The sequence below is a fragment of the Salmo trutta genome, chromosome 6 (assembly GCF_901001165.1).
Source record: "Salmo trutta chromosome 6, fSalTru1.1, whole genome shotgun sequence".
Lineage (NCBI taxonomy): Eukaryota > Metazoa > Chordata > Actinopteri > Salmoniformes > Salmonidae > Salmo > Salmo trutta.
In genome coordinates this window covers 30246115-30259013 of record NC_042962.1, presented here as the reverse complement: position 1 = coordinate 30259013, position 12899 = coordinate 30246115, and the positions used below count along the sequence as shown (strand labels likewise).

Here is a 12899-nt window from a genome sequence, read left to right as displayed (position 1 = left end):
TTTTTTTTCTTTTTAAACGTCATTGAAGTTTGAAAGAAACAGCCTCTTGTCTAAATGACCTCTGAGCATTTAGTGTAAAAAAAATAATACTAATAAAAATAAATAAAACAGGACCGATGTAGCCAGTAGTTTCCATGGCAACAGCTGGGTGTAGACGGCTAGTTGGCTCCCACTGTGTGTCTGTGGTGTGTAACATTTATAATTGTGCAAGGTTAATGCGTTGCGGATCACGACATCTTACCACCGCATTCATCATGGCAGTAAATACATGTCACAATATGGGGTTTTAAATTACCCTTCATTCATTCGTATTGTTCAACATTGAAGACTTTTGCCCTCACATTATTTTGATTGGCAAGGGGCCTCGAAAGGTTCAAATATTACTGAATTACAGAATTTTAGTTTTATAATTTTTTATTGTCTCTAAAAGTACAAACTGAATTTTTCCTGATCGTTGAAATACAGTAAGCAGCATGTGACCCTTTTTTGTGAGTCATCCACATATTTGATTTGGTGATGTGCAATACACTATATGACTTTTATCTAGTAAAATTTAGCAGATGTGCTCCAAAACATGTGCTTGTTTTGAAGTGTGACATTAATAGCAGACTTTCTTCTGTTTCATTACAGAAAGGTTAACAAGTGCTACCGGGGTCGGTCTTGTCCAATAATTGTCCACTGCAGGCAAGTATATTACAATAATTATAACCTTGTAACGATGCACTGGGTGTCAATTGCATTACATGACAGACTGAGAATATACGTTCCACTACATATTTATTTGGACAGTGAAGTGAAAACTTTTAATTTGACTCTATGTTTCAGCATTTTGGATTTGAGATCAAATGTTTCATATGCGGCTACAGTACAGAATGTCACCTTTTATTTGAGGGTATTTTCATACATCTCTGTTTTACCATTCAGAAATGAAAGCACTTCATGTATCTCGCCCCCCATATTTGAAGGTGTCATATGTATTTAATTCACCTATATGTAAATTAAAGTAGTGACAATTTTTGTATTTGGTCCAATTTTACTAGCAGGCAATGATTACATAAAGCTTATTACTCTTCGAACTTGTTGAGTGCGATTGCGGTTTGTTTTGGTTGTGCTTATGTTGTATTTTGTTACTTTTATTGTAAATAAGAATAGAATAGGTTTTTGAACACCTACATTGATGTGGATGCTACCATGATTACAGATAATCATGAACGCATTGCGAATAATGATGAGTGTGAAATATACAGAGGCATAAATATCATACCCCCCCCCCAAAGAAAATGGTAACCTCCCCTTTTATTGGGAATTGTGAGAGGTTAGCATGTCTTGGGGGTCTTTGTGCCTCTGTAACTTTCTCATCATTATTCACAATTCATTTATGATGACATTTATAGAGTCACAAGCTTGATGTAGTCATTGCATGCTTGGAATATGGGACCAAATACTGAACTTTTGACAATTTTATTACACATACAGTAAAAGTGATTTTTCCTAAATACTTATGACATCTTCAAATGCAGGTTGGCATTTATTGGGATGACTCATGTACAGGAGACAGCTCTACAGCTCTAGCTGGCAAGGCCACAAAGTTATACAATTTGATTTTAAACCTAACCCTGACCTTAACCCTAACCTTAACAATACTGCTAACCTTATGCCTAACCTTAAATTAAGACCAAAAAGCATTTTTTTTTCTTCATGAATTGTTACAATTTATAGGCAATTTTGACTTTGCAACTGGCCCATCTAGCGGAAATCGCTCTGCCTCCAGGACAAGATTCATCCCAATAATCGTCAACCTTCCCTTCAAATGGGGGGACTAGATACATAAAGGGCTCTCATTTATAAACTGTAAAACAGATATGCACGAAAATACCCTGAAATAAAAGGTGACATTCTGTACTGTGGCCTCATATGAAGCAATTGATTTCAAATCCAAAATGCTGGAGTATGGAGCCAAATCAAATGTTTTAGCTTCACTGTCCAAATAAATACATAAGAACGTACAGGAAGACACAGTTAGACACACAGTTACCTAAAATATTGATCTTTTTATTTTTGGGATCAGATTCACTGACCGTACAAATGTGTACTTTTGGAAACCATATTGCACCAATATATTTTTCGTTTTGTTTAGTTAGTGAAGCTTCACTCGTTATTTCGTTGCAGGTAACTGCCTCCATATCTTTAATAGTGTTCAGTCATGCACGAAGAGTTTCTGTCTGTCCGTCTATCTGGCCATAGAGGTCTCTGCCTGGTCTCTAGATGAGAAACAGTGGATTAAATAAACAGTTGCGCTCCTCGCCTCACGCCTCTCTCTCGGTCTCCTGTTTTATTGGCTTTGCCTTTATTAGAGAGATAGTGAACGCCTTGTTTGCAATTAACATGCAGACAGATTGAATGCCCGGCAGGCACAAAGACAGGCTTTTCATGTGTCTATCTCTGGTGGAATAGCAAAGCAGGCTCCCCAAAGCTGCCTGCTAATGGCCTCTGGCCTCTCCGCCTCTCCTCTGCTCCTGAGGTGCCTGTCTGCTACACGCTCGCGCTGCTGCTGCTTTTGAAAGCTTTTGTCCCTCATAACGCCAGTTCCAAACCACTCCTCTCTATAGAAGTATTTAGACCACACACACATGTATGTGTACACACACACAGACACACATTCTTGCACACGCACGCACACACGCGCACATGCACACACGCACACACACACACACACTCACACTCACACGCACACACACTCACACACACACACACGTGCATGTTTTGCTAATTTGTTCTTAAAAATCTAAACACTGCAAATAAATATGTTTATATTTTTATAATGATGACAACTTTGTACGCAATGGTTATTACAGCTTTTGTTCATATGTTCTTCAATTTAATATCATTATCAAATGGGTAATGTATGGTAAATAACTGTGGGTAATGTATGGTAAATAACTGCTATTTACCAAACACAACCCATTTGTACCCTCGTGTACTACTGTACAGTAAGCAATGTAATATATATTTTGAAATGCTCTCCTCATCATTTGTATTTCCTCAGACTATACAGCAATAATGCAAGACATTCTAAATGAGCTATTTCATTTCATGTAAGAGGCAAACACTACTGTTGTATTTGAGGGATCCGCTCTTTGTCCTTTTTCTACCTCACTAATGAGCGTCTTCTCTCTGGTTACTTTGCAGTGACGGAGCTGGCAGAAGCGGAACGTACATTCTGATTGACATGGTCCTCAATAGGATGGCTAAAGGTAGGAGTTGATGGGCCTCTCCGTCTCACACTCTTTCTGCTTGTGTGGAGACGTTGCCATGGCAACGGTGAAACGCCTCCATTTTCAGCCGAAGGTCTTGGGACGCATTAGAGGGTGACTGAGTGAGGCCTCTGCTGAAAACTCTGGGAGGGATCTCCAGAAAGGAGAAGAGACGGAGAGAGAGAGGGTGAGGGAGAGAGAAAGACAGTGATAGGAGGGAGAGAGCAATAGCATGGCTACTCATAACTGAAATTAATTATCATAAACATTCACAAAAAAACAACACTCCTTGGCCTTAAGACCATGATTGTGTTTTTGTACATATTTATTTATTTGAAATTTCTTTTAAAAAAGGGTCATTTTCAACTGTTTTTTTTCAGCCATCGCCAATGTCAAATTCATTCCCCTGTAAAGGGCAAGTTAATTTATCATAATTATACAGTATATATTCCATCTTCATTTGGCTTCTCACAAGATGCAAATATTGATATATTAATCGACATGCATATCACACAACCACCTTTGAGTATGTTTTCAGAATATTATGCGCATATAGTATGACCGATACGACCTCCGACGAGACATCAAACATGCAAAAGGACAATATGGGAGGAAGGTGGAATCCTATTACACTGGCTCTGAAGCACTTCATATGTGGCAGGGCTTGCGGATTTCAAAGGGAAACCCAGCCGTGGGATGCCCAATGATGCAGAACTCCCAAACGAACTAAATGCCTTTTATGCTCACTTCAAGGAATACAACACTGAGTCTTGCATGAAAGCTCCTGTTGTTCTGGATGACTGTGTGATCTCGCTCTTCATGGCTGATGTGAGTAAAACTTTTAAACAGGTGCATTCTCAAAGCATGCGCAGACCAGCTGGCAAGTGTCTTCACGGACATTTTCAATCTCTCCTTGTCCCAGTCTGTAATCCCAACATGTTTCAAGTTGACCACCATTATCCCTGTTCCCAAGAACTTCAAGGTAACCTGCATTAATGACTATCGCCCTATAGCACTCACATCTGTAATTATGAAATGCTTTGAAAGGCTGGTTATGACACACATCAACACCATCATCCCAGACACCCTGGATCCACAATTTGCATACCGCCCCAACAGATCCAAAGATGATGCGATCTCAATTGCACTTCACACTGCCCTCTCCCACCTGGACAAGAGGGGAAATAACTATGTGAGAATGCTGTTCATAGATCAGCATTCAATACCATAGTCCCCTCCAAGCAAATTACCAAGCTAGGGACCCTGGGACTGAACACCTCCCTCTGCAACTGGATCCTGGACTTCCTGACCGGCCAGCCCCAGGTGTTGAGGGTAGGCATCAACACCTCAGCCACGCTGACCCTCAACATGGGGGGCCCTCAGGGGTGTGTGCTTAGTCCCCTCCTGTAGTCCCTGTTCACCCACGACTGTGTGGCCACGCACGACTCCAACACTATCATCAAGTTTGCTGACAATACAATGGTGGTAGGCCTGATCACAGATGGTGATGAGACAGCCTACAGGGAGAAGGTCAGAGACTTGTGGTGTGGTGTCAGAACATCAACATCTCCCTCAACATCAAGACCAAGAAACTGATAGTGGACTATAGGAGAAAGGGTGGAGAGCACGACCCCGTCCACATCAACAGGGCTGTTGTGGAGAGGGTCGAGAGCTTCAAGTTCCTTGGCGTCCACATCACTAAGGATTTAACATGGTCCACACGACAGTGCCCCTTCCCCCTCAAGAGGCTGAAAAGATTTGGCATGGGCCTCAAATTCTCAAAGTTCTCAAGTTCTACAGCTGTACCATCGAGAGTATCTTGACTGGCTGCATCACCACTTGGTATGGCAAATGCGCTACTGAGGGTGGTGAAGCACTACAAAGGGTGGTGCGGACAGCCCAGTACGTCACTGGGGCTAAGCTCCCTGCCATCCAGGACCTCTATATCAGGCGGTGTCAGAGGAAGGCCCCAAACAATTACCAAAAATTCCAGCCACCCTAGTCATAGACTGTTCACTCTGATACCGTCCAGCAAACGGTACCGAAGCATCGGCTCTCGAACCAACGGGCTCCGAGACCGTTTTGACCCCCAAGCCATAAGATTGCTAAATAGCCATAAGACTGCTAAATATTGAATGAAATGGTTACTCGGACTATCTGCACTGACCCAATCTATGCACACTCACAAGACTATATATGCACACTATATACACACACACTCACTTACACACACTACATTGACACTCTCACACACATTGTAACGGTTTTGACTTGAGGTTATAATTTATAGGGGTGCCAGGTAGGTTGTGCCTACCAGATAGCGCCCTATTTGAAGGAGTAGCACTGAGACGGTTCAGAAACATTCAGGGCCGTCACAACATTCACAAACACGACATACGTACACACACACACACACACACACACACATAACACACACACACGCATACCGACACAACTCAAATACACATACGCACACACAGATACACACACTATTGCACATCATATGCCTCTGCTACTCTGTTCTCTATTTTACTTGTATTATTATCTATCCTGATGCCTAGTCACTTTACCCTGCCTTCATGTAAATATCTACCTCAAATACCTCGTACCCCTGCACATTGATCTAGTACTCCCTGTATATAGCTTCCTTCTTGTGTATTTTATTCCTCTTTTGTTAGTATATATATTTATATATTTTTTTTATTTTTTATTTTAATTATTATTATTTTTTACTCTGAATCGTTGGGAAGGGCTCGTAGAGCAAGCATTTCATGGTAAAGTCTACACCCGTTGTATTTGGCGCATGTGACAAATACAATTTGATTTGATTTGATTTACTATACAACACCAGGCTCTGTATTGCATAATGAGAAATAACTCCAGCAGTGGATACAATAGATGTCCCCCTATGCCCCCATGCCCCCTGGCCTCCCACCCCTATCAGAGCAGGTCATCCGTACATCTGGCCCTGACCCTGGCCACCTCCTTCTCTGTGTCTTTGGACCCTTGCTCTATAGCTTTGGTCTTAATGGGGGAATCAAAGGGCAGAGTCAGGGTAGCATGGTCCTGCTGGATGAGGGTCTTTCTCAGGCTGTCACACACATCCCTGTTCTGGGGTTCAGGCTAGAGGTTTGCGATGGGGCGTGGGGCTAGGGTTTGGGTTTGGGCTGTGGCTGTAGCTAGTGGTTGTGATTGGGACTGGGCCTGGGACCAGACCCACAAGTTTTTGTTATGTTGAGCAATGAGCAACCCAGACCATGAGCGGCCTATCCCTCTTTGTTTGGTGTGAGGCTCATCTGGTCTTGAGAAGTGTGAGGCCTTGTGTTCCCAAACAGAATGAAAAGCCCGGGGGGCCCAGACATAAAATCCCTCTTTCACCTTCTTCTTCCTCCTCCTCTTCTTCATCTTCTTCTCTCCTCCAGAGTGAATTGTACACAAGAATAATTTCACTCCGAAGCCTTTTATTGTTGGAGAATTTTCTCCCCTCTTAAACTTGAGAATCCAACACTTCTAAAACATGAAAGTTGTATTGGATCACTTTGAGCTGGGAGTCCAGCTGCATTAACCGGCCCCTTCTCTCCCTTCCCTCTCTCCCCCTTTCAAAACGTCTTTAAGGGCTCTGGGCTTTCTCTCCCTCTATTTCTTTTTTTGGGAGTGAATCTCAAATGAGCCCTCATGGTCCCCTCCAACTCGCCATTTATTAGAGACTCCCACAGTAGTCTGGTTGTTGAAGTTGTTCAAGCTAAAGGTGAAAGGAGATTTCAAATGAGAGTTTATTGCACGTTGGCATTATTCAGTCTATTACAGCTACTCAGCTCACATAACTTGCAGAATTTTAAAATGACACAAAAACATTTATTGTATGGTGAAGGTCAACTATATCACATCTAACACATCTCTCATATTTTCCCACATCATACGAAGTATAGCAAATAGGCTTGATTTTCCATTCATTTCCGATTATCTCAGACATCAGAATGCAAGCTTCTGAATCACAGTTGGGCATAGTGCAATTTTATGCCTGCTACTACAATACATGGTTCTTATTCAAGCAGGGCACAGTTTCTTTGATTGCATCATTGATTGTACAATATTCCCTGCCCCAGAAATATCCCCATGCATATATTATTCTAGTGAAAACAGTCAGTGGCTCCTTTCCAAGTCTTTCGAGGGATGAATGTAATAATTTTCAATCGCCATGCCTATCCAAAGGGAGCCGGTAGAAAGGAGATTGACAGATGTGAGCTGGATTACTCTGCTGCTTTGAACTCAGTCCAATGTGCGGTCTGTTGCAGGTGCTAAAGAGATTGATATTGCCGCTACCCTGGAGCACTTGAGAGACCAAAGACCCGGCATGGTCCAGACAAAGGTAAGGTCCCTCGCTCTGAGGGAGGGAAGGAGGGAGTGGGGAGAGGGGCGAAGTGGGGGGAGTTCATGTCATTCACAAAGAGGTGCATTTAGTTCACGGGTAAGCGCACATTAACATGATTGGTTGCTTGAAATTATCAAGACCATTTATTTATTGGAGGAGCTTTTGTTTAAAAGATTCTCAGTCAGTTCATATTCAAAATCACACATGAGGAAGTTTATGTCCACAGACACTGAGGGCTGGTTTCCCAAACACATATTAAGCCTTGTTCTGAACTTAAAAGCATGCTCAATGGAGAAACCCCTTTTGAAATAGCTTTTTAGTGCAGGACTAGGCTTAATCTCTGTCTGGGAAACCAGCCCTCAGAGTTAAAGATCTTAGCATTTGGCTTTTTTTTGCAATATCCAAAACTCATGTTCTCCTACAAAAACTCCTGCCATACCTTACTTTATTATTAACCTTTAGACTGACGAGTTACCATACCCGGTCTCAGGGATGGCTAACTCTGGAAATCTCTTCGGTCTCCTCAGTGTTAGGTAAATCTGCTTTTAGTTTCTTTGCATCCCATGTATGGAACAATCTAGAGTTCTCTACAACTGGATGTTCTGGTGCCTCTAGGGCAGTTCAAAATGTTGATTGGGGACCTCTTTGCTGATGAATGTGATTGTTTTTCTTGAATGTAGAGGAGACCTTGGCCACACTTTTTACTTTTGTGTATTTCTCAGCACCAGTAAATCGTACAAGATTCTTTTCAACATTAATAGAAAGACCAAGGTCTTGGGTTGAAATAGGGAGCGTTTTTTATCCTTATAAGCAGTGCTTAATTTGAGCCAAGCAGAACAGGATCCACGTTTGACTGTTTCGTTCCGGAACCTACAGTATTTGGCTGGATCCGGTACCTCTCGTGGCATTAAAAATAATTGACACATTTTACAACGCTCTCCACAGTACATTTTCCAAACACATTTTGATACGTAGGTCAAAAAGATATTTGTGTTTACTGGAAAGGGAGGCCTTTATAGCAACATCACAAAAGAGCTTGGGATTTGTTATATAGTGGCAATGTCCCCGAACAATATGGTTATAATGGAGTTGATAGTGACCAGGTGGATGAGTTCTTTCAAAGAATTCACATATTTTGATCTTAAAAGTTATTACACACAACCAACCCGTGAGACAACTAACCCCGGTCTCCCCTATTGTAATTTTTCATATATTAGTATTATATTGTATTTTGTAAATGAATATGTATGCAGGGTTCCCTTGTGAAAGAGACCATGGTCTCAATGGGACTCCGTGTTAAAATAAAGGTAAAATAAATAAATCCATGTAATTCTTGCTTGCCTCTAGAATTTAGAGTAGCCTCCTAACTCCCATTCCTCTTCTTTGAGTAAGGTTGAGTAAGTCGGAATTGTGTCCACAAATGTACCCACGTTTATATTATATGTAAATAGTTTATGATTAGTCAATGCTACAGTATAATATCGTTATTTTTATACCTCTCCCTATAAGCTGAAATCGTTTGTTTTTTTTCAAACGCCATTTTAGCTGTCACACTAGCTGTTCGATCCGAACCGATTCACAAATCATGGGAATTTGTCACGCTATGCAAACATGGCCTCCGCTCTGAGGCAGGTGTTGCTAGGCAACCCCCTGGACTTGCCCAAGCAGGCCCCAGCTAAAGCCGGTGTGAGAAACTTGCTAGAAAGCGTGTCTGTGATGAAACGAAATAAATACTGCACTCTGAACCCCCACAACTTCTTTGCTAGATTAATGATAGTGTTGTTAGACAAAGTACGGAAATGGAACGTCAAAATCGTGATGTAGTTTTATTGGGATTTGCAGCTGTTGCGGGTAAGTAAATGCATCTGCTAGCTTCTGCAGTAACTGAACGTTACTCATCCTTTAACTAAAAATAATCTTACTCATTTACCTGGGAGTGGGGGAGGTTTGAAACATCTCATTACAAGCAAGTCGGTTCCCTGGAGAATGTGTGTATTTAAACGGACCATGCTCGCTCATCTATGAATACTGAATTATGATGGGCAGCGAACGCTTTTTGTGTCGTTTAAGACGGCTGCATTTAGCTCTGGAAATATCAATTAAGGCAATCAGGGCAAAATTAGGCTGTATCGCGTTTATCAAAGTTGTTTACTGTAGACGTCCTGAAGTTTTTATTTATGTAAATTAAATTGATTTAATGCAGCTTTCGCTGAATCATATTTACCAGTTACCCAGGTATCTGATTGGAGCTAGTTAGGAAAGGTTTCGTTTTGGCAAACGTAAATGTTAAAAGCCTTTCACTAAAACATCTAAGTGCAAATTAAATTACAGCAGAGAACTAGCAATATTATTGATGCTACTATGGTGCCTCACAGGTTCATCAAGAGGACAGCTTTTAGCTGTAATATATATGCAACATTAGCTGTTCTGGGTCTTAGATATAGATGTGTTAGATTTTACATTGTTGAAAGAACACTTTTTTCATACCAATAGATAATATACTGACTATGCTCATGAGCAAGTCTCCTGTAACTTTGTGGGAAAGACAGAGGTTTAACTCCCTCCAGTGGTGGAAATGTGAAACCCTCTTCCTAGGCCACAATAATGCCTACCGAGACAGCTTAATCAATATGTTCCAAGGCTTAAAGATTTGTGGATTTTTTTTTTTTTAATGTTTTAATTAACTATAGCTATTAAAGGTATTTTATGAAGACCTATACAAATAAGAACAACCTAAGCAAAAAAGTATTGACATTACTTGTTGTAAAGAACTCCTCAGTATAGATTTTATTTTACTCCGGGCAAAAAATGTGGCAGGTTTTGTGTTGACACATCTGAAGTCTGATTCTTGCAAACGCCTACCTCTCCTCAGTGAGTTTATTTTAGCGCCTGAAGCCTGAGTGAGAGTTGAGGAGTGGAATGTGAAACAGTGCGTCTTCAGGGTGAAAAACGATCGGTCCTGTTGTGTTCCTGAGGGAGCACAGTGAGTCATACACATGCATACACAAGAGAAGAGTTGACTTAAGCCTAGATTCAATCAGATCAAGCTTTAACCCGTGCTAGCTGACACCCGCATAGTTGGTGTTTTGGAGGTGTCGGAGGCATAAGTGCGTTAAAGCTGTCAAATCGGGTGAGTGGCTTTTCTTGTTGTCATTGTCTTGAAGCCACACCCGTTCCACCCACTTTAGAGGTTCAGAACGATAAAGTGTAGGCAATGGGGTGATTCTTCACGAAACAAAAACAAAGTGAGACCATGATTTTGGGGATTTTATCCGTATAAGGGTCCTTTGGAGGAAAGATTGTTGACATATATTTGACATTTGTATATTGAAGCATAATTAAGAAATAATGAATTGAAGTTGGAATATTTGTGACATTTTGGTGTTACCCAGGCCTTCTTTTAGACTCCATAATGTTTCATCTGTAGGTGCTACAAAGCAAAAGTTGGTGTCATACGAAGCTTTACCACTTCCTCTGTAATAGTATTTTAATAGTATTAGAGTAGTATTTTAGTAATTTCTTTAGTATGAATACTGAAAACTATAAACATAAATATTGAAAATCATTTTTTTTTTGATTTGGAAAGAAATGGTATATATATTTTTTTTCAATATATTGTTCAACAAGTGGTAGTTATAAAAAGTGTCACTCAGATATGAGTCACTGGCAGTCCTATACCTTTACACTCACCGCTGTCCAACTCTCTCTCGCTCTCTCTCGTTCTCTCTCGCTCTCTCTGTCCACAGGAGCAGTTTGAGTTTGCGCTGACAGCCGTGGCGGAGGAGGTGAATGCCATCCTAAAAGCACTTCCACAGTGAAACTCGACACCGCAGCGCACCGCACCATGCCATGTCTCGCTGTCTAAACACACGTTCCTCTGCCCACTCAAGACTGTCATCTCGTCCATGTCCCAAATGGCACCCTATTCCCTACGGAGCGGACTACTTTTTTTTTTTTTACCAGGGCCTATAATAGGGTGCCATTTGGGACACATACCTCTTCTCCTGCTTTCTCTCTCCTCTGATTCTCTCTCTCTCTCAATCTCTCTCTTGGTATACTTATGAATGCTGTGCCAGATATTTGACCGACCTGGTCTTCTTAACTGTGATGTATTCTGTTTGCAGTTGTTATCGAACATATGTTTTAGTGCCACTAACAGATAGCTAGACAAGATAACGTGTGTTCGCTCTCTCTCTTTGTGATCTGAATAATGTGTTAAACTTAGCATCAGATACTTGGTTATTGATGTGATGAATATGATATTGTATTCAAGGCCCAAACATCTGTGTCCTGTATATAGAGAAGATGCTTAAGAGAATGATGCCGAAGCGATCTTTACTATTTAAGTTCTGAACCATATACTATGGCCCCGTTCAAATACAGTTGAAGTCGGGAGTTTACATACACCTTAGCCAAATACATTTAAACAGTTTTTCACAATTCCTGACATTTAATCCTAGTAAAAATTCCCTGTCTTAGGTCAGTTAGGATCACCGCTTTATTTTAAGAATGTGAAATGTCAGAATAATAGTAGAGAGAATGACTTATTTCAGCTTTTATTTCTTTCATCACTCTCCCAGTGGGTCAGAAGTTTACATACACTCAATTAGTATTTGGTAGCATTGCCTTTAAATTGTTTAACTTGGGTCAAACGTTTCGGGTAGCCTTCTACAAGCTTCCCACAATAAGTTGGGTGAATTTTGGCCCATTCTTCCTGACAGAGCTGGTGTAACTGAGTCAAATTTTTAGGTCTCCTTGCTCGCACAAGCTTTTTCAGTTCTGCCCACAAATTGTCTATAGGATTGAGGTTAGGGCTTTGTGATGGCCACCCCAATACCTTGACTTTGTTGTCCTTAAGCCATTTTGCCACAACTTTGGAAGTATTCTTGGGGTCATTTTTCATTGGGAAGACCCATTTGCGACCAAGCTTTAACTTCCTGACTGATGTCTTTAGATGTTGCTTCAATATATCCACATAATTTTCTTCCCTCATGATGCCATATATTTTGTGAAGTGCACCAGTCCCTCCTGCAGCAAAGCACCCCCACAACATGATGCTGCCACCCCTGCGCTTCACAGTTGGGATGGTGTTCTTAGGCTTGCAAGCCTCCCCCTTTTTCCTCTAAACATAACGACGGTCATTATGGCCGAACAGTTATATTTTTGTTTCATCAGACCAGAGGACATTTCTGCAAAAAGTACGATCTTTGTCCCCATGTGCAGTTGCAAACCGTAGTCTGGCTTTTTTTATGGCGGTTTTGGAGCAGTGGCTT

General features: G+C 41.2%; 1 protein-coding gene across 2 annotated transcripts in view; it reads left to right on the top strand.

Moving 5' to 3' along the window:
- The window catches only part of ptprn2 (protein tyrosine phosphatase receptor type N2), a 277091-nt gene extending 264992 nt beyond the window's left edge, over positions 1–12099 (top strand). For both annotated transcript variants that reach the window (XM_029756151.1, XM_029756150.1), the window contains exons 19-22: positions 631–684; positions 3190–3254; positions 7550–7623; positions 11373–12099. In XM_029756151.1, coding sequence (XP_029612011.1) covers positions 631–684; positions 3190–3254; positions 7550–7623; positions 11373–11444 — 265 coding nt within the window. In that variant the 3' untranslated portion in view covers positions 11445–12099. The remainder of the gene's footprint in view (positions 1–630; positions 685–3189; positions 3255–7549; positions 7624–11372) is intronic.
- Positions 12100–12899: the final 800 nt, after the last annotated feature.